Source organism: Punica granatum, chromosome 1 (assembly GCF_007655135.1).
Source record: "Punica granatum isolate Tunisia-2019 chromosome 1, ASM765513v2, whole genome shotgun sequence".
Classification (NCBI taxonomy): domain Eukaryota; kingdom Viridiplantae; phylum Streptophyta; class Magnoliopsida; order Myrtales; family Lythraceae; genus Punica; species Punica granatum.
In genome coordinates, this window is record NC_045127.1 from 531,596 (window position 1) to 556,336 (window position 24,741).

A 24,741-nucleotide genomic window follows, 5' to 3' on the forward strand; every position below is an offset into this window, starting at 1 on the left:
AAAGAAAAAGAAAAGAAAAGAAAAAAGGCTCAATATGAAGCCTCTGAAGTATTACAATGATCATCGATCTTCCATCATCCTCTCTGAATGTTGGATCAACTTTCAGTGGTACGTTAAGTACAACAGTGCAATCAAGGAGTAATGGTGGGGCTGGAAAATGTCCCTCCCTCTCTCCCTCCCCGTTCCTTCAATCCAAATATAGGTTAATTCCTAGTAAAAATTGGAATGGTGACTCTTATAATATGGCCCGAAATTATTCTAGCATTCTGTATCAGTGTACGTACACGTATTATGACAAAATGCACGTCGGATTAAGAGAGTACATGTTACTGACCATGGAATAAAGATAGATGGATAGATATGTAGAAGGAGTAAACTAAAATACGAAAATAATGGGCCCAAGGCCCAGCACTGACATGGACCTTAATTAGGGCTCTGTCGTTATTACAAACAAGCGTTTGCGTGGAGAAACTGAAACCATGTCCAATGTCCATGGTAAAAAATAATTCCTCTTTTTCTATTTTCTTTTCTTTTCTTTTCTTTTCTTTTCCCACTTTTAAAGGGTTGGAGATGGATTTGATCGGTTGTTCATCTATTATTAAGACAAGGAAATTGCCCGATTGTATGAAAAAAAAAAATTACCAAAATTTACACAGGAATGCGATGCAATAGATGTCCCTTAATTTGATCAGAGGCCATATATGAATTTATTTATTCTCATTCCGTAGTCTATATATTTTAGATAATTAATCAAAAGGGGACAATATTTATTTTTTTTCCCCCAAATTATTTATATGAGGGAGCAGAAAAGTCTGGAGAAAGAATTGGCTCTTTGTGTCCGCTAAACTGGAGGACCGTGCAAGTGTGTATACTTGTCGTCCTGATGATGGCTACAGCAATCACGAGAACAGGGACTAGGACTTCTCAGCAACTATTCCAACTATACCTTAACGTACTCAAATATAAACCCCCTAGATGTGCCCATGCTTGGATTCACTTCACTTTTGTTATGGATCGAATATGTGGACTAACTAAAAGTCGTAGTTGGGTTTGATCGCCCCAATTAAGCACCGAACTAAATTTTCAGCATTTAATACGAGTTAGTTTGTTCGATAAACACACAAAAAAAAAAAAGAAACCTTAACTTAATAAACTTAAGTAAAAAAGTTTCATTAAGCGCCGAATTGAATTTTAACAGCTTGGGGCCCTTTCTTTGTCTACTGCACCGATGTCCTCAAAGTTTTTTCCATTTTTGCAAATCAATCCACACCCCTCAGCGACCTTGATAGTGAGAGAGGGGAACGAGATGCAGGTAGTGGTGGCTCGTTGGCCGGACCACCACCGCCCCCACCCTTATGAGATCGGATAATTTTATTTCTTTTTTTTTAGAAATTTAAAAATATTAATAATATATATAAAAAAAATGGTCAGAATATAAATAAGCAAAATATTGGGCTCCCTCATAAGCATCTTACCATTTTTGACTATTTATTTTACCAAACAATCTTTATTTAACTAATTACGCACTTTTTCTATTACATGATTACATTTTCAGCACTTAATTTTGAGTCCAAACAAATACATGTTTAATCTTGTGTCATCAACCATAGCTTTAATTTTACTACTCTAACATTAATATAGCCCCTAGCTCCCGAATTATTATGAGTTGGAAATAGGATGAACATTCAACCTCTTGCAATTGATTAGATACAGGAGACGACACGGAAGAACGAATCCGGTAAAAGGTGAAATTTATAAGTTTACCTCCCAGAATGCACCGCAGGGAACATGACATTTTTCAGCCGTTTGCCTCCAACTTCCGGCAGGAATACTTCCAGAGCTTCTTAGATAAGATATGGCACCAGAAATTTACGTGAGACTAATACTTCGTTAAAGTAACAAAGTTTAACTTAATTTATATACTGATTGATAATTTAAGTTAATTTACTCTTTTTTTCCATTTAACAATACAATCATTAATTTTTTTTATTTTTAATTATGTCTCATACTTTTTCTTATCTATTATCTAAATTAATTTTTTAATACTAAATTATTTCAACTATTCAACATCAATTTCAACACTTTTTCTTCAGTTCAACGAAACAATCATTACTTTTTTATTTTCTTCTTCTTCAGATTCTTTCACATACATTTTCTAACTACTTTTGTCTTTATTTATCTCTTCCAATCAAACTAAAATCAAATTAAATCAAACTTAATTTCGTTATTAAATTCAATGTAATTAATTGCTTTGCTAGATTAGAGATGCAGACCATATTCTTATACTACTGACTCCTTGAAGGTAATTACAATAAATATAATTTAATTAAAGTATCAATATATCGATATCGTCTCTAAAAATATGATTTTTAGATGGAATCTAACTTGAAGATTAATATATATATATATATATATATGTAAATTTCAATTAAATAATCGTTCGTGCATGTAATGATGCATGTATAATTTCATGAACTGTTGACAGAATCAAATTAAAGTCTATAAATATTATATAATTTCATAAAAAAATAAACTACGGGCGTTAAGTATCCCTAATAAATCCTATCAATATTCTAAAAATAAAGATGCTCCTAATAAATGTTATCATGATTCTAAATATTTGAAATTATTATATCGTGATATAATTATATTTTCAAAAACATGTATGTATATACTAATGAAACCTGTATTGCAAAATAATCATTTAATGATTTTAAATTAGCCTAATTTTGTTAAATGAATAAATATGTAATATAAGATAATTGGAATCAGTTTAATTATATTAAAAAATTAGTGTTGGAACTTGAAATTAATTATTGAACTTAAAGTCATGTATAAAATAAATATATCATTTAAAATAAGAATTTTTATAAACACTTTACTTAAATTAAATGATTAGTTACAAAATTATTATTGAATCATTTAAAATTATGCTATTTCAAACCAAACATTAATATAATTTTACTGAAAATGATTGTTTGAAATTTCATTTAATTATAAGAAATGATAACAAATATATGTTATAACCCATATAACACACGAGACAAACACACTAGTACATAGTATATTAGCTTGGTTCCTTTCCCTTGTTCCCTTTCCTTCCGTTTAAGCGGAGCAAGTCCTTAACACTTGGTTTCAGTATCATCTTATGAAAGGTTATGGAGTGGGTAGTAGCATGGGTTATGCAAGGATGGAGTCGTGTGGGTTATAGAGCGGCTTTTGAACTCTCTATAATCCTTGTTTGGATAAACTCAATTAAATGGTGGGGTGAAGGGTGAAAATGTTAATAAAGATCCGATAAACTATCGTTTTCATCACTAATATTTCGGTAAGCCATCAGTCTCATACCTAAAGTTGAAAAGCTATCGGTCAGGTGCTTACGAATTGAAAAACCCCATCAATCAGGTCCCTACTGAAAGGGCTAAATTAATGGGGTTTTGCAAATTATACGGACCCGATTGTTGGCTTTTCAACTCCAGGGACAAAACTGATTGCTGGTCGAAACAAAAGGGACAAAAAGACAGTTTACTCAAAAAATCTTGACACTTCATTGTTTTTTATTATGTTGTTTTGGTAGTTAATTTTCATAATCCGTCGTAAACTCACAAATTTAATGGAATAAAAAAGACGGAAGTTATATGGAATTATGGTGGTGTTTGTTATCCCTTTCTAGGGATGGATTTAAGGGGATTACACCGGGGCCTTCGCTCCCTTGGACTCGAGAAAATGATAAAACTCATAGTGCAATTTAATATATTTACATGAAATCATCACACTTTGTCGCCCTCGACTTTACAGTTTTACTATTTCTTCGTCTGCTCTTGATTTTCGACCTCTTGGATTAAACCATTAGATTCGCCCCTACCCTCCTTAACATTTTCTTGTTAGGAAAATTTTAACATGATCGTGTATCAGTTGACATGCGACCGTCACAACTATCAATTCGCGAGACTCACGTGGAGCCATTCGCGGAGAATGGTTGTGATCCGGGTGTCAGGTGACGTATGGTCACGCTAGATCTTCCGAATTTTTTAAAAGCCAAATATGAATGCTCCGTTTGATTTTGTAGTTAAAATCATAAAAATTTTAACTTTAACTTTAACTCGACACACTACACAATCATTTATTTTTTTTCACAATCAAAATTAAACTTATTTCAACTTTAAAACCAAACTTACCAGAATTATCAATAACTCTCGTGACTCATTCCGCGGTAATAATCTTTTATGACATTTATTTTATTTTAATCGAAATAAATTGTAGGAGATCCGGATTCCAAACCCCGGGAAGCAGGCGAGGAGTGGAGAGAGAGAGTCCAGAGGAGCCAATAAATGGGGTGGGGCCCCACTCCACTGGAGCGACCAAATCCCAAGAGGCCAAATATATAAAGATGATCGATCTCCAACCAAACTCCAAAGAAATAATTTTCTATTTTAATTAATTTAATTGCCCATAATTATGACTTTTTGTTTTTTTTTTTCAAAAATTTATTATTAGGAGATATTTCTGTGTGCTGTTGGAGACCCATAGACTTAAAAGGAAAAAGTAGAGTAAACCAGCCGTTGCCCTCCAATCGCTTCCCGACAACCCCACCACCACCGCCTTCACCTTCCTTTCCTCCCACTCTATTTCTACTCTCATTTCCTCTTCTCCTCCGTTCCCAGCGCTCAACTTTCCTGCCCGTGCCTTTTGTCTTCCAATTCTCTTCGAAATCTGACCCCCCAAAAACAAACATCGTTTTGTGACCTCTTTTGCCGGTGATCCAACTTTGAGATCCTCGTGCAGGGTGCTGCTGTCCTTTTTTCCTCTTCTCTTTCTGGTGTTTCGCTGTTGGTTCTTCTTCAATCGATGTTTCTTGGCCTAAATTGAGAAATATTGTTCCTCTCATCTTTCACCACCCGAGATGGGCGATGCGGTACAGCAACCTAATGGGCAACTGAGGGCTCCGAGAAATGTCCTGTTTGGCAAGTACGAGATGGGGAGGTTTCTGGGGCAGGGCACCTTCGCGAAGGTCTACTACGGGAAGAACATCGAGTCCCAAGAGAGCGTCGCCATTAAGGTCATCAACAAGGACCATGTCAAGAAGGAAGGCCTGATGGAGCAAATCAAGCGGGAGATCTCGGTCATGCGCCTCGTGAGGCACCCCAACGTCGTCGAGCTCAAGGAAGTCATGGCCACCAGAGGTAAAATCTTCTTTGTCATGGAGTACGTTAGGGGCGGGGAGCTGTTTGCTAAGGTCGCCAAGGGCAAACTTAAGGAGGATGCTGCTAGGAAGTACTTTCAGCAGTTAGTCAGTGCGGTTGACTTTTGCCACAGCAGGGGGGTCTCCCATAGAGACCTCAAGCCTGAGAATCTGCTGTTAGATGAGAATGAGGACCTTAAAGTTTCCGACTTTGGCCTCTCCGCCTTACCCGAGCAGCTTAGGATTGACGGGCTGCTGCACACGCAGTGTGGGACCCCCGCCTATGTTGCCCCTGAGGTGCTGAGGAAGAAAGGGTACGATGGGGCCAAGGCCGATACTTGGTCCTGCGGGGTGATCCTCTACGTCCTCCTCGCTGGCTACTTGCCGTTTCAAGATGAGAATCTCATGAAGATGTACAGGAAGGTGTTCAAGGCTGAGTACGAGTTTCCCCCTTGGTTCTCCACTGATGCCAAGCGGCTGATCTCGAAGCTCCTCGTGGCCGATCCCGAGAGGCGAATCACAATCCCTGCCATCATGCGGAGCCCCTGGTTCCAGAAAGGTTTCAGGAAGCCTGTCGCCTTCTCAATCCAAGAGAAGGAGGTCGACGAATTGAAGGAGCAGGAGGAGAGCTTCAGTGCGGAACGGGAGCTCGTGAGGTCGAACTCAAAGCCGCGATTTTATAATGCGTTCGAGTTCATATCCTCGATGTCTTCGGGGTTCGACCTCTCGAGCCTTTTCGAGAGCAAGAGGAAGTCGGCCTCAATGTTCGCTACCAAGTGCTCGGCCTCGGCCATCGTCGGGAAGCTCGAGGCAGTGGCGAAGAAGCTCAACTTCGGCTTGCTGAGTGTGAAGGACTACAAGGTGAAGCTGCAGGGGAGATCGGAGGGGAGGAAGGGGAAGTTGGCAGTGACAGCAGAGGTGTTCGAGGTGGCGCCAGAGGTGGTGCTGGTGGAGTTCTCCAAATGTTCCGGCGACACTCTCGAGTACAAGAGGTTTTGCGAGGATGAGGTGAGGCCCGCACTGAAGGATATTGTCTGGAGTTGGCAGGGGGAGAACAACTCTCACCAATAGACGCCGAAATTCTGACCCAAACAAGTGAATACTGATAATGCACGATAACCCTATGCAGGTTTTGATGGCAAAAGGATGCGATTCCTAGTGGCTCTGCGTATGTATTAGCCTTTTCATTCCGGATTCTGATTGATTATGCAGTGGGTTTTTCACTTGTTCATGTGAATATTTGGTGTGGTGTGGACTGCGGTGCCGGTTGCTGGGACCCGGGCCGGAGTGTGTATATACACAAGAATTTTGGGAAATCTGATAGATAGGCCTTAGGCAGTTTCAATTGTCTGAGTCTATTGTCTTGCTTGCTCCACGGCTTATGGAATTGTAGTGCAGTGGTGCACGTTCGAGGTCACAGGTTCGATACATACAGTGAGAATACCCGTGCTCTTTTATTAGTTATTTAGGATTTTTCTATTATTGTTCTAGGCTTCGATCTCTTCTGTTTTACGGCTTATGGGAAGGTCAAGGACAGGACTGCTGCTTTCTTCATTTTTCATTTCATGCCCGAGACATTATCCGTATCGTGTGGTGGGGTGGCGTGGCACGGCACGGCACGGAGTCCGCCTCTCTGTTCTTGGAGTTGAGATAATATTTGAAAAGTGACCCCTCAGTATCAACGAGAAATTCTGTTTTATGTTTTCTGAGAGACAAATATGCCGGAAGCGAAATGAGAAAACCATCTCATCGAGGAAATGGAATCCGAGGAAACGTTATTTTACAGGTCTGCTGCAATGCAGCGATGAGGATTGCTGGAACCCATCCAGATGATGCCAAGAAAATTGAGGTATGAAAACCATCTCATCGTCGAGGAAATGTTTTTGGACAAAAGACGGATGCAGATTACTCTGCAGGATGACCAAAAAAAAAAAAATCAGAAACAAAAAGAACAAGAGGAAGGAAGATCTAACGATTATTATTTGATTTTAGGAATCTGTGTGCAATGCAATTCGGTCGTTTTGAAGAACTACTTTCTGCTTGTTCCCACTTCAACCACAAACCCAGATAGATAAATAGAAACAGTGGGCAAATCAGAATTACGTACATTAATATTAAACCGAAAATTTGCTTTAAAAAAAAAAACTGCAGAGTTAAAATATATGTACATAATTTTTTTTAGGAAAAAAAAGAAGAAAAACTCTCTCCACACTAAAATTTATCTGGAATCATTATCGCGACAATCTTCGCATAGAGCATCATTGGCACAGACAGAAGGTGCTCAACACATGTGATTCAACACCTTACCAGACAACCCAAAAATAATAATAAAAATAAAAGAAACTCTTAATTTGGAAAACTAAAAGAATTGAGGTTGTTCATCATACTCCTTAACATTTCAGGAGTCATTTTCTGCAATAGCGTTCACGAAAGAGATCTGCAAATGTGCCATTTGTCTCGGCATCATTAGCACACGTCGCGTTAGGTGAAGGCGCTCTACTACTTCCTCTCCACAAGAATGATCGATGCATCATCTCCTTCAATTCCTGGAGAAAATTGGTATAATATATTATTAATTAATGATGGATTGGTTGTTTGTGCCTCTTCCATCTATATGCAGATTCATTATCTGACGCTGTCATTGCTCTCTCCCGGGAAAATGAATTCGCTGCTTCTACGCAGACTCCCATCTATAAGATTCAACGGCTGTGATCTAGAGTCGTTTTCTCCACAACGGATAGACCGACTGCTGCTGTCAATAGAATTTGAATTCTGTGGATCTTTATTTATTCAGTTAAATATCCGAAGGAAATACAAAAAGATTAAAGGAAAAAAAAAAAAAAAAAAAAAGAGGAAGAAGAAGAAGAAGAAGGAACGGTTATGAATGGTAGTTGTCTATCATTTTCTGTGGCAGCTTTACATATAAAATAGATATATAAACATAAATTAGTTGAGAAATTGTCTCTTATCCACGCTGTGTGGGTGTGCGTGGTGATGTCTATGGCGGGGAAGAATGAACTCTCTCCCATCCTTTCCTCAACCCCCACGCTTTTGAGTTTGGTCCATTAAGTAAGAGGCAGCACAAAAGTTTTTTTTTTTTATTGATTGCAATGACGACTGGGGCTACAGCTTCAGTCTCTCTCCTTTTTTCTTTTTTTTTTGTTTTGTTTTGGGTAATAGGCTTCAGCTTCGGTTGGGTCGTGTTGAATTTCGGCACTGTAAACATTGGAAGCACCAGTCTTCACCTAAACTGATCACATCTCTAATTAACACCTGTTGCTTCCCTCTAGAACCGCCATCCATCTAGCGGAAAGTTTAAAAATTTTAGTGGATTAATAATAATATATCTGCCTACTGGTCGAGATGATTTGATATGCGCCTATGACATTTTCCTGATTCTTCTGTTTGGGGCATAGTGCTTTATTTTTCAATTCGGATTTAGCTTCATTCACGCACCGTATTTGGTATGATTCAATAGTCCTCATCATTCCATTCTGCTACTATATTGTCACATGTTGTAGCATAATATAGTGCAGCATCGCGCTTTTAATTTCTTCTTCCACCTTGATGATGCATGGCAATGTGTAAAACCTCCATTTGATGGCCGAGAAAAGTTAATTATAAAATTGAAGCGAAACGTATATGTTTTAATTGGAAAAAAAAAATGTAATTAGGGGCCCTCTCCCAATAATTCCATTCCCTTTGGCTTTGGCAACGTGAAAATGTATCGAGGTGTCCGGCTTTCATTCGAGGAAACTATTGATGTGCTTATAATGACTTTAAATGTGTCCCTCCCATCATTGCAACCTTAAATAGAATAGAGATAGATTTGCAATAGTCAGGCTAAAGTAGGTTAAAAGAGCTATATGATAATAGTACGAAGACGGAAGACAATTCAACGGTCCTTTCCTTACATTGTTGGGCAAAGACCCACCGCAAATCTTGGAGAAAATACTACTAGTAGATCATCAAATGAAGGACGAGCCGCCAAGTGTCATATAAATATTATCTATTTGGAAATACATTCATTTTCTACATACATATATATATATATATAGATATGATATATGATTTAGATTTTCTATATATATGATAATAAAGTTAAAAATAGCCATCTCCCTCAGTCGAATCACACGAGGACCTTTGGCTATAAGAGATAGAGAGAGAGGGGTATATCCCTTATTGTCCGATGTGGGGACAAAGTAATTTCTTCTCGTCTTCCCATTGAGAATGTGAATCCAAAGGTTACACTTGGAATGAAATTGGCAGTAAAGTCCAACCAACCAACCATCCATCCATCCATCCATCCATCCATCTATTCATCTATCCCACTCCGCGTTCATCTTCTAGGACACTTCAGCAATCAGGATGCCCTATCACCATCTGACCCCGGCGCATTAATATTAGAAGAACCATGGCCCATTTGTTCTTTCATGGTTCTCGAAGAACCCTAAAGATAAAAGCAACATAAGCATTTCATTATTGTTCAATTGACTCGAGTGTGTAGTAAATACTAAACCATATAGGAGCCAATATTATGTTGCTCGGGAATTTCATGTTTTCACTACATAACATTCAAAAGGATATATGATTCTTTATATTAGATTTACGGATATTTTTTATAACTGGAAAAAAAGGAAAGATTTACTGTTTATTAATTAGCAAAAAAAGTTATGTTTTATCTGAATATCATAAAGCTCCGTGCTGCTGGTATTCTAGCAAATTATATACAATCGATAGACTAGCTTGTATGAGTGTATTGATTGTTAACAGGTTAATACATGTACATCTATATAGCTACTGAGATAGCAGCACATGCAATGCATGCGTTAACAGCGTATATATATTGGTTAGTTATTTGTCTATATTAATTGAACAAAAATATTGTGTGTTGTTCATGAGGAATGCTTGGGAGACAAGAAGAAAGAAATGTTTTGTTCATATTAATTGTTGATTCAATAGGATTTCGACTATTGCTGTCAACACAAATATTGGAGAGCAAGCGATGTAACCAACCACCATAGAACGAACAATAATATATATACTATAATTATGGACAGCACAATTATTAGCATGCATTATTGGATGATTAATATGGGCATACATATATATATATATATATATATATATATATATATATATATATATGGTGATAATAATAGAGCCAGGAGTCATCATCATTTTTTTTTAATTTGTGACAAAAGCAAATTATTAAAGCCTGTTTGAATTGTTAAACTGATTTTATAATCATAATTTTGATTTTAACTTAACACACTACACAACAAAAATACACGTTTCTCAAGTCAAATTTATAATACTATCTCATTTGTCTTTTTCCACAATCAAAATTAAAATCATAATTATAAAATTACACTAATAATTCAAACGCAGCCTAAGCCAGGACCAGGAGAGATTACCGACGAGATCTCAACTCATTGAAACCTAAATCTACAATATCATACATGTCATGAAGTGAAAATATCTCTGAGTGCAACAATGATACTACACCACTACTAAACTGAAGAATGCCTAGTCAGAGGCCGGACACGCTTTTCCCGATAACATGATATTCTGACTCGCAAAATTAACAGTTAATGGTGCATGAAAGTACAATTGTAGGTCGTCAATTTTCCAAATACTACCAAAAAGATAATGAAATTACGTGCCACATCTGCATTCGTTTAACTTCCCTGCTTCTCTTTTCCTTCCGGACTATCCCCAATCCAGATGTTCCCATCAACGAAGGAAATTGTTAGTTCCGGTGGTTGAATATTTAATCACTACGCCTCGTACGAAATATTTTTGTACTTGAAAAATAATATTTTGTATAAACTAGTCAGTAGTCTGCATGTATAAATCAGTCAACCGGTGCTTTGTACGAAATATTTTCGTACCTAGAGAATAATATTTTGTATGGAGAGAATTACATTTCATACAGTGACCCTTAGCTGAATATTCAGCTGCTGAATTCAAGAATTGCCCATCGAGGAAGGAAAATGCTTAATTCGATGAAAGACATGCAATATAATATAACGCCGCTGTGTTATATCTAGCTTAATTAATTTCCCTCTACATATAGTCAAGCAACTTTGTTGTCCGATGAAATTTCTTTTGCCGGTGTAACAAGTTTGAACATTCCCGAACAAATATCTCATTAAAAAAAATGAAAGATAATCATGTGAGACAATAGTACGTATCTATATATCTATGCTATAAAGATAAAGAAGAGCTAATTGCCAAGTTGTCCAATAAGGGCTTTTCGTTTTTTTTTCTTATAATTAATTTTCTCACTTTTGTTACAGCCCGATTCCTTAACTTCATTTCATTTTATTCCAACTGCACTAATTCTTTGTCCTAAACTTATTTTTGCTATTCCATTGTCTCTTTAATTACATATTGATAATAAACTTGTAGGTTTCTAATATACAAAGAATAAAAATCTAAATTAACACATCCAATGATAGAGTGACCAAGGTCCTCCTAATCTCCAAAATGTTAAATTATTTAAACACTAAGAATTATTTATGTAATTCTCTTTCGATGCAATTCAACAATATTTTATAGTTTTAGCATTAAAAACAATATAGTTTTTAATATAATTCTTCTCATCATTACACTTTAATAATTAACAAGAAAAATAAAATATGCATCATGGACTTGTATATATAGTTTGTAGGGTTTAGGTATAGTACCAAAAACAAGTCCTTCTATAAAGATATTATTATTATTATTATTGTTGTTGTTATTAATAATAATAGGGCGCGTATCCCTTGGTGAGGTTATCCACACCTGTAATGGCACACAAATTTATCTGGATTTATGGGTTTGTGAGATGTTGATAGGCCCAAAGAAAATAAACTCCTTATTATCAAATAATAATAATAATAATAATAATAATAATAATATGAACGATATAAAAGGAACTTTTACTTCATATAGTCTGAGCCATATCAAGCTTAATGGGCCTTTATTATAGGAAATGTTTCATGGGCTGACTGAGATAAAAGCCCATTGATTAGTCTTGTGGACCTCCCGCAGGCCCACATACCTAATATATAAATTATGTATGATAAACAAACGGCTTATAAATAAATTAAATTTAAAAGGAGATTCTGGTTTAAGTGGACGTCAATTTTTTTAGCCCAATTAAGGGTCGGAATAATCTTTCCTTTGTTATTTATTATTATTGCTACCCAGTCTCGTTCCTCTCTCCCGTTCCTTCCTTTATCTTCTTTTTGTTTTGTTTTTTTTTTTTTTCGAAACCAACTTAGCTCTTTATTGATAAAAGACGACCAAATAGAATCTAGCCCACAGTAGTAGGCCTCAGTCTAGTACAAGGCATTAAAGGCCAACGGGCGCGCATGCCCAAACAAAAGCCCCTAGAAGAGCCCTAAACGAAAGAAAGCACCAACGACTATCTGACAACACTCCAATCCCTCAAGAGCTTTTTCTGTGCCTCATTCCTTATCTTTTTCTCTAAGTCAGGAATGCCCCGAAGTCTTCCCTACCCGGTATTTCAAATAGAAATCCAAACCAACCGCAAAGAAATCGTTTTGCCTTCAAAAAGCCAATTGTTTCTAACCCTTCATACATGATAAACATATGAATTCCATGCAGTCTTGAGGAGCAACTTGTGAATTGCTTTGCCTTTGAGATTCATGACAGCCCAATTTAGCACGTAATACCAGCTTCCAACCTCTCTTGTGGCATACCCTCCTGTGAATGCCGCAACTTCTTGAGATTTCTTCTCGTATTTTCCCTGTGGCAGAACACGCAAAGAAAATATGATTTCTACACTCAATCTCTTTACCACAAAGAACACAAGTAGTGTCCACCCCATTATTCCAAACTGCTATTTTCTCTAGAGTGTTAAGTCTATTTTGAATGGTCAACCAGCTAATAAAGCAGTGCCTTGGAACATTACAGTAGAACCAAATGAGCTTAAACCGAGGGACTTTGTTGTGCTTCGCTCTCATGGCATTCCGAGCACTACCGAGGGAGAAGGAGCCTTTGTTATCTACTTTCTATATGACCTCATCCTCCTTTTCATCAATCAGTCTAACTGCAGCAAGAATTGACTAAGCTGCCTCTCAACATCTCTAAATCTTCTATTTTCCCAATCCTCCTTAGCAGCAGCTTGAGCAACACTTGCATTTAGAGGGATACCACGCCTGTCGTGTAGATGGACCAAAGGACTAGATGTGCTCCAGTTATCAAACCAATAGAATGTTGATTTACCACTACCCATACGATGATTGATAAGTGGATAGATTGTCCTCCTTAACTTTAAGAGCTTTCTCCAAGCATAAGAGCTATTACTTGGAGGTTTTAAACTCCAGAAACTTTTTACCTTTCGCAAGATATGCATTTACCCAAGCAATCCAAAGAGGGTCTGGTAAATGAGTTTCAAGGCACAAGCTTTATTCCATACCTCTAACTCCTTAATACCCAATCCTCCTTCCTCCTTTGGTAGATAGACTGAATCCCAATTGACCTTGGCCCATCTAGCATCTCCATTCTTCCCTTTCCACCAGAATGCTTTGTATCTTTGTGCCACAGCTTGAATCACCTTCTTGGGGGAGAACAAAAGCACTACACCAGAAATTCATGAGGGAATGGATACCATATTTGATTTAACTGAAGCCTCCCTGCATAAGAAAGTTTCTTTGTCGCCCAGCTATCTATCTTGCGGGTTATCTTCTCAATGAGCGGTTTACAATTCTTATCAGTGAGGCTCTCTGGATTGAGAGGGACTCCCAAGCATCTAACAGGTAATGATCCTCTCCTGAAGCCACTAAAGGTGATCATCTCTCTAACATCATCCTCACTAACCCCCTTGCACAGTAAAATTCTATTTTTGCAGGATTTAACGAAGTCCAGACATTAAGTAGAACACCCTGAATATATCCATTGCAACCTTCAGAGAATCAACTTCCTTATCTTCGAACAAAGTTGTTTCTAATTCTGGTCTACAGCACGCTAACAAGGCAAAATTCTCTGTCGCAACCAACCAACCAACCAAACTACTCCGGCCCCCAATTAACTCCACATTTCCTAATTCTGCCAGGCTTGGACATATCTTTACATTAATTTGCAAGTTGCGTGATAGTGCTTGAACGAGCAAATCCCTTTGCTTTAAATGATTCGGTTCTATTATGGCATGCTATATGGTACTTTTTTGGAGATTAGCTCCAGCAAAATAGAGCAGCTTGCCTCTTTTTCCGTTTGCGATGGCCGAGTTCCAACTACGACTCCGTTACTGGCCACTCACTAGTCATTCACATGTGGGCCTGTCATTAAACTGCACTGCGCGCGCACACACACACACACACACTAGTCCTAAATCTGATCTGATGTGGCAAAGTACAAATACAAAAAAAAAAAAAAGAAGAGTAGTGGAATAGTGGAGTAGTGTAGTAGGGTCCAATACTTTCTCCTTAAGAGACAAATTGGCTTGGCTAAGTACAAATCAAAGAAGGAAAAAGCTCTGATCTGACCGACCCGAGTAGAGCAGTCGGAAGATTTGCTTCGGTTTTGTGCCACCCATGTGTCTGTTTCCTCTGACCAGCGGGCCCATCCACAATCTTTTTTTGCTGACGTGGCATATTCCCATTGAGCGTACCGTGTTCTAGCGTAAAACAAATCAAGACCATCGGAATGGAGCAAATATTTTGTTAATATTATTCATCCATTTGAATATATAAAACCTATGTCTAAAAATAAAAAATTAATCTTACAATGCGTTTATAAATTCACACTAATAAATATTTTGATTAATTCTTACTTATTCAAATAAATGAGTAATACTCATTGAATATTTAATGATCGGAGTGGTGTGAACAGAATATGTGTTTTCGTCGCTCTAAAAAAAAGAAAAAGAGAGAATGGAATTGATTTCTCTTCCTGTTCTCTCCTCTCTCTCTCTCTCTCTCTCTCTATTATATTGCTCGCAATCGCATCGCAGCCTTCCTTTTATAAAGAAAGCCCCGTTTTCCGCCATCGTTAGAGCCAGGGGTGGGGTGAACTGTAGAGAGAGAGAGAGAGAGAGAGAGAGAGTGGGTGAAGAATCTCCTTCTCTTCTCTTCTCTTCTCTTCTCTCCTCCCGTCCTCTGTATTTGCGTGCGTGTGTGTGTATGTATATATATGACAGCTCGAGTGGAAGAAGTGTGGTCTCAAACTTGAGTGGTGGCGGCGAAACTGAGGTTCGCCCGTGAGCTCAATCTGTCGTGTCCCTTATTGCACTCGCATGTTCTTCGTCTGTTTCTTCTCTTCCGTCTAAACAGAAGCAAATTACATTTACTTGATGGGCGCCAAATCTGACCGCGTCAGCTCCGGCAGGCTGTTTTGCTGCGGTGTCCGATCGTTTCGCTCTTCCCCTCGAATTGGGTTTTGCATTTCGAAGCTAATTAAGCCGCATGACCTGCGCGAAAAAGAAAAACTCCATAAATTTGTCTTTTCCTCTCTTTCTTTTTCTCCCTCCACTCCGTTTTCTGTGGCGGCTGCCGTGTCAGAAATTGGACGAAGGGTCCCAATCTTCTTAAGAATTCTATCGAGGAATCTCTTTCCCTTTTCATTGAAATCAAACACGCGCCTTTTTTTTTTTTTTTGCTTTATCATTTTGCCCGGTGGCATTTCTTCAGCAATTCATTAGCTGCATGCCTTTTGTTGAGGCGGTATACCATACGACATGCATGTGCTTATATTATGTACTGAAGTTTGTACTAAATCTATTGATATCTATTGCCACATCACTGATGACTTCAATTGGTCAAATGTTTTTACTTTTTTTTTTTTTTTTTTGTAGATCTGATTGTGTGCAAAGTGACGCTAAACTAATTAGTAGAAGAGAAATTTGATGGGGTCAGAATCTCAGCGCCCGCAGTTCATCGAGAGCACCGGAAACCGGAGCTTTTCCCGCGCCCCACTGATTGAAAACCCTGATAATCAGATTGTTGTGCCCGATGTGCGTGTATATATATATATATAGATATTAATAATTCGTATTATATATTTGTCACATATTCTTCTAGCTAGTTTTCTCTGTTTGGCTTGCTAATAACACTATTAAATAATGTAACTAGGAATAAATGCGCATGTTCTTTTGGTAGTTGATTGGTGATTCTTCATTCAAGAGAACGAAGATTATGTGATTATTCATCCAAATAAATTATAGAATTAGTATTTTGGAAGGAGCGATGCTCTAACATCCGTTTTAATTGGTCTCTGAGCACATTTTGCCATACAGAAGAAGAGCTGGAAGAATTTATTTGCATATATAGGTCCTGGATTCCTCGTGTCTATTGCTTATATCGATCCTGGGAACTGTAAGATTACATTTCGATGTTTTTGTTCATGTATAGAGAAATCTGGTTCATTCCATATATATATATATATATATATCAAGTATGAACTCTGTATGTTTTATGGTGCAGTTGAGACAGATCTGCAGTCAGGTGCACAGTACAAATATGGGGTGTGAATATTATCTCTTGACTTTGCGTGTCAAGGAGCATAAAGCTTCTGGTGAAATTTCGGTTCTATTTCTTATGCGTTGTTCCCATCTGGCAGTTGCTGTGGATCATACTAGTGGCTTCATGTGCTGCTCTCGTTATCCAGTCTCTAGCAGCCAATCTCGGAGTTGTCACTGGTATGCTGCCTCATCAGGACCTTGAAGCAAGACATGCCCTTCAGGGACTGATCTGCTATCTTCTTATGTTTCTTATCATGATTCTTTTATATGATGCTCCGTGTACACAGAGAAGCATCTAGCGGAGCATTGCAAGATTGAATATCCAAAGGTGCCAAATTTCATTTTGTGGGTTCTAGCTGAGATCGCCGTCGTGGCATGTGATATTCCAGAAGGTTAGGTTTTGTTCGCTTTGTAGGGATGAAACTCACAGGATTTTTGTGCACAATCAGTTGTCGGCATAACTCTCAAGAAAAGATTTGTTTTCCGGCCTCCTCCTCTTAAGCCTAACTTTGGTGTCGGTTTTCCCCTCAAATTGCCAGTGATCGGGACTGCTTTTGCGCTGAATATGCTTTTTGGTATTCCAGTATGGTGTGGTGTTCTCTTGACCGGGTTCAGTACGTTGATTCTTCTAGCCTTACAGCAGTATGGGGTATTATCTTTGATCTTTTCTCCTCTTTTGGATTGTAATTGCTAAAGTTTTGTTATGCTATGCAGTTGCAATCAACCCCATCCAAGAACCCAAAAAATTGTGAAACAAGCTTAATGTATTCTCGTGAAATTAATGATGGTATGTAAAAGCCTCGAGTTATTCTATTTACAGGTCAGGAAACTTGAATTCTTGATTGCTTTCCTCGTGGCCATCATAGCAGCCTGTTTCTTTATGGAGCTTGGTTATGCAAAACCTGATGCTAAAGAAGTCCTCCATGGGCTGTTCGTTCCCCAACTCAAAGGAAATGGTGCCACTGGTCTTGCCATATCACTCTTTGGAGCTATGGTCATGCCGTAAGTTTTTAATGTTTTGGCATGGCAGTGCAACACGTCTCTATATATAAAAGTTTTATCTGATCTTTATGAGGTCCTTTCTTGCTTCTTTAGGCACAATTTGTATCTGCATTCAGCCCTAGTGCTCTCCAGGAAGATCCCACGGTCTGTTCGTGGCATCAAGGTCATTGAGTTGTCCATCATATTTCTTCATTTTCCTCATTGTTTATGCGATTATTACTTGTATTTCTAGAGATTAGATTAACAAGCAACATCAATGAAATCTTGTTGACAGGAGGCTTGCAGGTTTTATATGATCGAGAGCGCCTTTGCTCTGATGGTGGCCTTTCTCATCAACGTGTCAGTTATTTCCGTAAGTGGTGCAGTATGCCACTCTTCCAATTTGAATCAACATGATCAAGCTAGTTGCAGGGATTTGGACCTTAATGAAGCCTCGTTTCTGTTGAAAGTATGTAATTTCCTACCTCAAGTATTGGATTCATCCCATATCCGGTTCTCGTGTACTTTTCTTATTTTACTGGTAGTGTAATATCAGAAGATGTTCCATCTCACAGAATGTTCTGGGTAGTTGGAGCTCAAAGCTGTTCGCGGTTGCCCTATTGGCATCCGGTCAGAGTTCGACTATAACAGGAACATATGCGGGGCAGTATGTCATGCAGGTACTTTTGCCGGTTTCATGCTTTCTCAGCTTCTTGAACTGTTCTCTATAGCTTAAGCAATCTGTCTGGGTATTCTTCTTGCATGAGGAATCATTTCTTGCGCTGAAGTTCAACTACTCGTTTTGTTGGTGCCAAATTCAACTGGTAAGATAATTGTGTAACACTTTCAGGGATTTCTAGATTTACGACTGAAGACATGGATCCGGAACTTTCTGACTAGATGTTTGGCAATAGTCCCGAGTTTGATCGTGGCAATCATTGGTGGCTCTGCTGGGGCAGGAGAGCTTATCATCATTGCCTCGGTATATTAACTATTCAGTAGATTTCTATTACCTTGTGTAACCTTGTTCATTTGCTTATATAGACGGTACCTTTGCAGATGATTTTATCATTTGAGCTCCCGTTTGCTCTTATTCCGCTCCTCAAATTTACGAGCAGCAAGGCCAAGATGGGGGAATGTGTCAACTCAACCATGGTGAGGACTTAATAACTACGCCTTCTAGGTCTATGCTGTTTTAGAAGTTTTGTACTTATATGGGGCGAGAGCATCATATTCAGAGGCAAGATCACATCTGGTACAAAATAGTCGGACAGAAACAGACCATACAAAATGATACTCTCTATACATGGCAATGCAAATTTTAATCCTTCCGTTCCTATTGCTTTCAAACAAACGTGACCATTAACTAGCATGCGAGAACTGTTCGAGTGGTCCTGTCAATAGGCATGCGATTAGTGTAAATTGCCATGGAAGCATGTTTCCGCTGCTTCAATCAATTGTTTTTCTGCAGGTGCTGACAGCCTTTAATTCGGCATATTCTGAAATTTGTAGGCTCAACAAGTTGTCATTATACTTTTGCAGATTTCTGCTATCACTTGGATCATAGGTTCCCTGATAATGGGCATAAACATATACTATCTTGTGAGCGGCTACATTGGGCTGCTACTTCACAGCCACTTAAAGCTCGGTCTAAAGATCTTCTGCGGAATCCTTGGATTCTCTTGTATGGCTCTCTACATCTCCGGCATCGCATACCTCGTTTTGCGCAAAAACAAGGAAGTCTCCCACCTTCTAGCACTAACAACACCCGGAACCCATGAGATTGCGAGCGAGTCAGGTAACAACAACATCTCGTCGATGTTCTGTCTCCCCAGAGAAGACATCGCCAGCATGCAGTTGCCTCAGAGGAATCCAGGGGATCTCGATTAACTATAGTCTGCCGTAAGCAGTTTGCAGCTAGACCAGCTTCAGCCTTCTGTCCAACTCGGTCCTGACTTATGATGAAGCATGAAAAACGTTATATCCTTCTTAATTAACTATCTTGGTTTCTTGCTTCACTAACTTTGACGAAACAATAGTCTTCCTCGATAGAAGAGACGTAACAGTCATGACTGTTGAAATATCCAAGTTGTGGGAAAGCTTAGCTTAGACGCTTGCAGGTCCCCCCGAATCACATCATCCACCAACCCACTCAACGTCAGTCTAATAGTCTCCCTGTAAAACCAGAAGTTTCCTCCTCCCTCCATGGATGATTGATGATGGTTGGTTGAGCTGTGAACATCTTGACGCGTGTGATATTTGTTGTTTTTTTGCTTGGAAAAAAGAAGAAGAAAAAGTGATATTTATTGTCGTGAATTGAAAGCTGCTAAAACGTAAATCTGATGAGGAATTGGAGCCCCTTTTTAACATTATTTCCTTGACTTGTCAAAGGGAAGTAGTCGCCTATAGCATGAGTACACAGCAACATGATCTTCAAAGTCTTACATATATATGATACCAACTAAAATTGAGAGATCACATATATATTATTTTTATTGTCTTGCTACGTTATCCCTCGAACAGGATGATCCTGATCTGAAATAGTACCAGAATTTCCAACTTCCGAATACTTTTTTTTTTTTTATGTTACTTTGTCAAGCCTTAATACGAACAGAATTATCAGCTTCTTGTTGCGTCGGGAGAGGAAGATGACCCTTCTCCTGAAGGCTCTTGACAGTGTCGTACAGGCACTGCTTCACGGGAGTGAACTCCAATCCCAGGTCCTTGAGCTTCTGGTTCGAGAACTTGTATGGCTTTGCCCTCGGATTCACTTCATCGGAGCACCTGCAAAATTAATGAAATTTCTCATGCCATCACTCTTTATCACCAACGCATAATAATTATAATAATAATGTATACGACTTTATTATCTTCTGGTTTGATATTTATCTTCTTCTTTCTTTTTTTTTATATCTTATAGCTAGAATAATATGCATACAAATAAATACACGACCACATTTGTTGTTGTTGTTGTTATTATTATTATTAGTTTTTTTTTTTAGGGACAGTGGAGGGGGGTAGGTGAAGACCCCCCACATATAAGCAAGCAGGCAAAGGCCAAGTCGTGGGGGGTGGGGTGGGGGGGTTGGTGAAGATCCTCCTGTTCCACACATCCCTTGTCCCCAAGTCCCCCATTTCATTTCATCTCATTTGTTTTTGGCTTTTTGGGTTTATCTTCCCTCCCTCCCTCCCCTCCCCCCTTCCCCTTTTCTGTTTGTCCACTAAGTTTGCCTGATTAACTTAAATGTTATTGTTTCATTTTTATCTAAAAGACGACATTATTTATTGCTGATAAAATAAAAAGGTGCAACTGAAACCAAAGAAGCCTCAACAAATACATTTCTAAATTATATTATAGAGGAATTGGTTGAATTTGTAGGAAAATATTTCTATTGTTATTGAGGAGAAGTTATAGGTGAACCATATCTAAAAATTAAATTAAAATCCGATTATGTCTAGTCCAAAGTGGTTGCACTTGCACCCACATCTGCATGTTCCCTCCTCTTCAGGATAATAAACAATACACACACATATATATATATATAAAAGGTCTTTCTATCACGACTCAAAGTCACGGTAATACATATAAGTAATTTCAATTCAAATATTTCATTTAAAGTGTCTAATATTTTTACTATTTGTATTGAATTATACTAAATATTTAAACTGAAATATTAAATATTTGAACTGATGTACCATGCATGTCACCATACCTCAAATTCATGTTAGAAATTTCCATAAAAGATACAATCCAAAAGAAGGAGACAAGTCATTTTTATCCCATCTGACTAATCTAACAATGATTCTCATTCTTCTTTTTTTCTTTTGTGATTTTTCCAAAAGTTTTTTGTCTGGCAATATTCCCCTCATCACCACCTTCTGACTGAGTGCCAGTGCCATGTATTAAAATAATATTATTAAAAAGTTGTTCTCTTATGTCAGAATTACCTCAGCAGTATGTCATGTGTAATCTCAGTTACACCGCAAATATGAATAAATTTTGGAGAATATTTCTTTCACAAAATTCTGAAAGATGTGAAGTAAGTAACAGAAACCCCAAAACAAAGAAGAAAAATGCCCCAATAAGTCAGTAAAACTCATCATATATTTATAGAGAAAATGCTACCTTCCATGCAATAAAAGTTTTTTTTTCCTCGTAAAAGGTTCATAAGGAGGCACCAATAGCTGTTGGATTAACATTTTGATGTGGATCCCGTATAAATCCAATATTTTGGGCCAGAGGTTTTTAAGTAATTTAATTAGGGGAAAAAGGTGAAATATTTAAATGATTGATTGATATAGCTATATGATAGGAAAGAATTAATAAATTATATAATTTATAACAATAACTTGTAAATTAATAAAGCTCATTTATCCATCAATATTGGGGAGGATATGCATCATCTAACCTAAAATTCCAATCACATTTCCCCCAAAAAGGGGAAAAAAAATGAAATTACCATTAGATTCCTATTTCAAGATATACGTGGCAAAAGACAAGGTTTCATTAATTGGACGACCCAATCATATGCATATTTATCCTTTTGACCTCCCATAAATCACATAGCCAAAGCATGGTCTAAGCATTCAAAGCAAACCTAACATTAAGAAAGGAAAATAAACCTACTTGGTAGGGATGGGATATTCGGGGAAGAATTTGACAAGGATCTCAACCACCTCACCGCGATGCAGGACGCTCTCTGCACACAGGTAACGGCCTGAAGCCGACGGGTTCTCAAATACAAGGATGTGGGCAAGCGCGACGTCACGCACGTGCACATATGCTTGCACCGAGTTGGCATAGGTCTTGGCCGAGCCGGTCAGGTACTTGAGGATGTGTATGATACTGGCATTGACCGTCGTCTGAAGCAAGGGACCGAGGACCAAGACCGGGTTGACCACCACGAGGTCAACCCCTTTCTCCTTAGCCACCTCCCAAGCAGATTGCTCTGCCACCGCTTTCCCGTAGCAGTACCAATTCTACAATTTTAGTTGAAACAGCCATGGCCATCACATTCACATGGATACCCACTAAATTAAAAACTAAACTTGGCTTTAGGCACATTAAAATCAAGGCGACCATGACCCACCCTAGTATTCTTGCAAAACTCAAGGTCGCTCCAGCACGATTCGTCGACCACGACGTCTGGGCTCCTGCTAGGATCCATGTAGACGGCCCCAATGGATGAAGTGAACACGACACGTCGAACCTTGGCCTCCGACGCAGCGATGATCACATTCTTGGTGCCGTTCACGGAGGGCTCCACCATTTGCTCCTGGAATCAAGTAAGAAATTAGCAACAACCGACCAAATTCAATGTCAATGGATCAGAGGGGTGGCATAGTACGTAACATAACAAGTAGTACATCGGGTTTCTCTGTAGCGCCTAAATCATTAGTGAATGTTTTTTTTCCCTAGGAAGGAATCAAAGAAAGCAATGTGCATTCTATTGTCATGGCGGGGCCATCCCCATTTGTGGTGCAGCTGAGGAGTATAATCAATGAAGTTGCTTTTCATGCCGTGGACCCAACACCAACCCCCATCAACATGAACAACGATGATGTTGTTGTGTTCCTTTTTTTGTTCATAATTAGTTCATACATGCATATTTCCAGATAAATTAATAATATGTGAATCTCTCCTATGATGTCAATAATAAATAGCACAAAAGAAATAGAGCAGCAGCATCAGGAGGGATTATTGAGAGACATGGCATATATGCACCAATCAGTTCAGAAGAACTAGTACTAGTGAACACGCTTCCTCTAGGTCAACAGGTATGCCGCTGCACTACCCACTCTTTTGATGAAGAGTTAATTTTTAATGTGGAAATCACTAACTCAATCACTCACTCACTCACTCACTCACCGGATCGTCAGTGACGGGGGAGGCAGTGTGGAAGACGCCATCGCAGCCATTAATGGCTTCTCTCAAACTCTCAAAGTCGAGCAGATCGGATCTGTACAGTCTCAGCCTCTCCTCCGCCCCTTCCAATTCTCTCAGATGAGCATTCTTCGGGTCACCTGCAGAACAAGGGGAAAGCCCCACACGCTATACATACATAACGATTCGTATATATACACAATTCATCGTCTCCCAAAAAACCCAGGAGAGATTATAAATGGGCCCAATCAATCAGAGTCCAATTCGCCGGTAGCTGTGCATTATTAACCTTCTTCGGTTTCATTCATTCATTTTGAGCAGGAAAGGCGGGAAGCAAAACAAAATGAAATGTAAGCATGAGTAAGGTATATGTGTGTGTGTGTGTGTGTGTCGAGTTCGTTTTGTTTGGTAAAACCAGAGAAAGCTCAGATAACAGCAGTACGTCCATGTCGAGTTCCGAGACTGAAGAAAGCAGTTTTTTTTTTTGGCGAATCCAGGATTGGAGATCAGATCACAGTAGAGTATATATATTATACAGGAGAGGAGAGGAGAGGAAAGGACATATATATATATATATATATACATATAAGCAAGTATTTTCGAGCAGAACCGACCTGGGTTTCGGACGGTTCCTCGGACGTTGTAGCCTCGTTCAAGGAGGAGCTTGACGATCCAGGAAGCGATAAAGCCGCCAGCGCCAGTGACGCACACGGTCTGGCCGGAGCCCAATGAGCTGTCCACCGGCATTCTATCCTTCTCCGATTAGATTATGTATTCCAAGAAGACGACTACGTACAGTGTCTCTTCTTTGTTTCTCTGTTTTTGCTTTGCTTTATTTTCCTAATTAAAAGCAAAGCCTTGTTTGGTAGGTGGAGAGAAACAGACTGACAGACAGACAGGAAATGCCTGGAATGGGAGGAAGAGGAGAGAGAGAGAGAGAGAGGAATTGTTTGTGTTGGTGCTGGTGTTGGTGTTGGACAATACAATGGAGGAGTGAAAAGAGCAGCAGAAAGAAAGTATTTTTATAATGGAGGCTAGGGCTTCACCTCCACCTACCACACAGCCACCGGACTGGGCAGAAACTGCATCGTCGTCATCCTGCCATGCCATTCCTCTTAATTAATTTTCCATATGAAATTGGCAAATGCAAGTAGCAAATTTAGTGATTTAATAGTGTACTTATCATTTGTACTAGGTGCACGGGTCTTAACAAAAAAAAAACAG

General features: G+C 38.7%; 3 protein-coding genes across 4 annotated transcripts; 2 read left to right on the plus strand and 1 right to left on the minus strand.

Annotated features, from left to right (window-relative positions):
• The first annotated feature begins 4,556 nt into the window (after nucleotides 1–4,556).
• On the plus strand, nucleotides 4,557–6,743 carry LOC116214314 (CBL-interacting serine/threonine-protein kinase 25-like). Its single transcript, XM_031549731.1, has one exon. It carries the CDS (start codon nucleotides 4,904–4,906, stop codon nucleotides 6,251–6,253), a length of 1,350 nt encoding a protein of 449 aa, XP_031405591.1. The 5' UTR covers nucleotides 4,557–4,903; the 3' UTR covers nucleotides 6,254–6,743.
• An 8,399-nt stretch (nucleotides 6,744–15,142) lies between these two features.
• LOC116196286 (metal transporter Nramp6-like) lies at nucleotides 15,143–19,874 on the plus strand. Of its 2 annotated transcripts, XM_031525946.1 has the most exons (14): nucleotides 15,144–15,384; nucleotides 15,987–16,145; nucleotides 16,428–16,506; nucleotides 16,615–16,655; nucleotides 16,751–16,829; nucleotides 16,940–17,044; nucleotides 17,192–17,301; nucleotides 17,473–17,654; nucleotides 17,748–17,817; nucleotides 17,929–18,102; nucleotides 18,209–18,313; nucleotides 18,484–18,615; nucleotides 18,693–18,788; nucleotides 19,176–19,874. In XM_031525946.1, the coding sequence occupies exons 2-14, from the start codon at nucleotides 16,038–16,040 to the stop codon at nucleotides 19,521–19,523; spliced, it is 1,629 nt and encodes a 542-aa protein (XP_031381806.1). In that variant the 5' UTR covers nucleotides 15,144–15,384; nucleotides 15,987–16,037; the 3' UTR covers nucleotides 19,524–19,874. The 2 variants fall into 2 exon arrangements, with proteins under 2 accessions (XP_031381798.1, XP_031381806.1); XM_031525938.1 differs by lacking the exon at nucleotides 15,987–16,145 and having other exon boundaries at nucleotides 15,143–15,384.
• A 99-nt stretch (nucleotides 19,875–19,973) lies between these two features.
• Nucleotides 19,974–24,519, minus strand: LOC116196298 (cinnamoyl-CoA reductase 1-like). The gene is made up of 5 exons (XM_031525958.1): nucleotides 24,132–24,519; nucleotides 23,503–23,657; nucleotides 22,724–22,909; nucleotides 22,261–22,613; nucleotides 19,974–20,417 (listed from the first exon to the last, which is right to left on the minus strand). Exons 1-5 carry the CDS (start codon nucleotides 24,262–24,264, stop codon nucleotides 20,228–20,230), a joined length of 1,017 nt encoding a protein of 338 aa, XP_031381818.1. The 5' UTR covers nucleotides 24,265–24,519; the 3' UTR covers nucleotides 19,974–20,227.
• Between the last annotated feature and the right edge of the window lie 222 nt (nucleotides 24,520–24,741).

Bases quoted from the DNA above. Each gene is read 5' to 3' on its own strand.
- LOC116214314 (XM_031549731.1), top strand. From the start codon at position 4,904: ATGGGCGATGCGGTACAGCAACCTAATGGGCAACTGAGGGCTCCGAGA.
- LOC116196298 (XM_031525958.1), bottom strand. From the start codon at position 24,264: ATGCCGGTGGACAGCTCATTGGGCTCCGGCCAGACCGTGTGCGTCACT. The intron at 22,614-22,723 runs GTGGGTCATGGT...CTAAAATTGTAG, and splicing joins AGTTTTGCAAGAATACTAGG to AATTGGTACTGCTACGGGAA. The intron at 20,418-22,260 runs GTAGGTTTATTT...TTAATTTTGCAG, and splicing joins GAATATCCCATCCCTACCAA to GTGCTCCGATGAAGTGAATC.
- LOC116196286 (XM_031525946.1), top strand. From the start codon at position 16,038: ATGGGGTCAGAATCTCAGCGCCCGCAGTTCATCGAGAGCACCGGAAAC. The intron at 17,655-17,747 runs GTAAGTTTTTAA...TTGCTTCTTTAG, and splicing joins TTTGGAGCTATGGTCATGCC to GCACAATTTGTATCTGCATT. The intron at 17,818-17,928 runs GTCATTGAGTTG...TCTTGTTGACAG, and splicing joins GGTCTGTTCGTGGCATCAAG to GAGGCTTGCAGGTTTTATAT.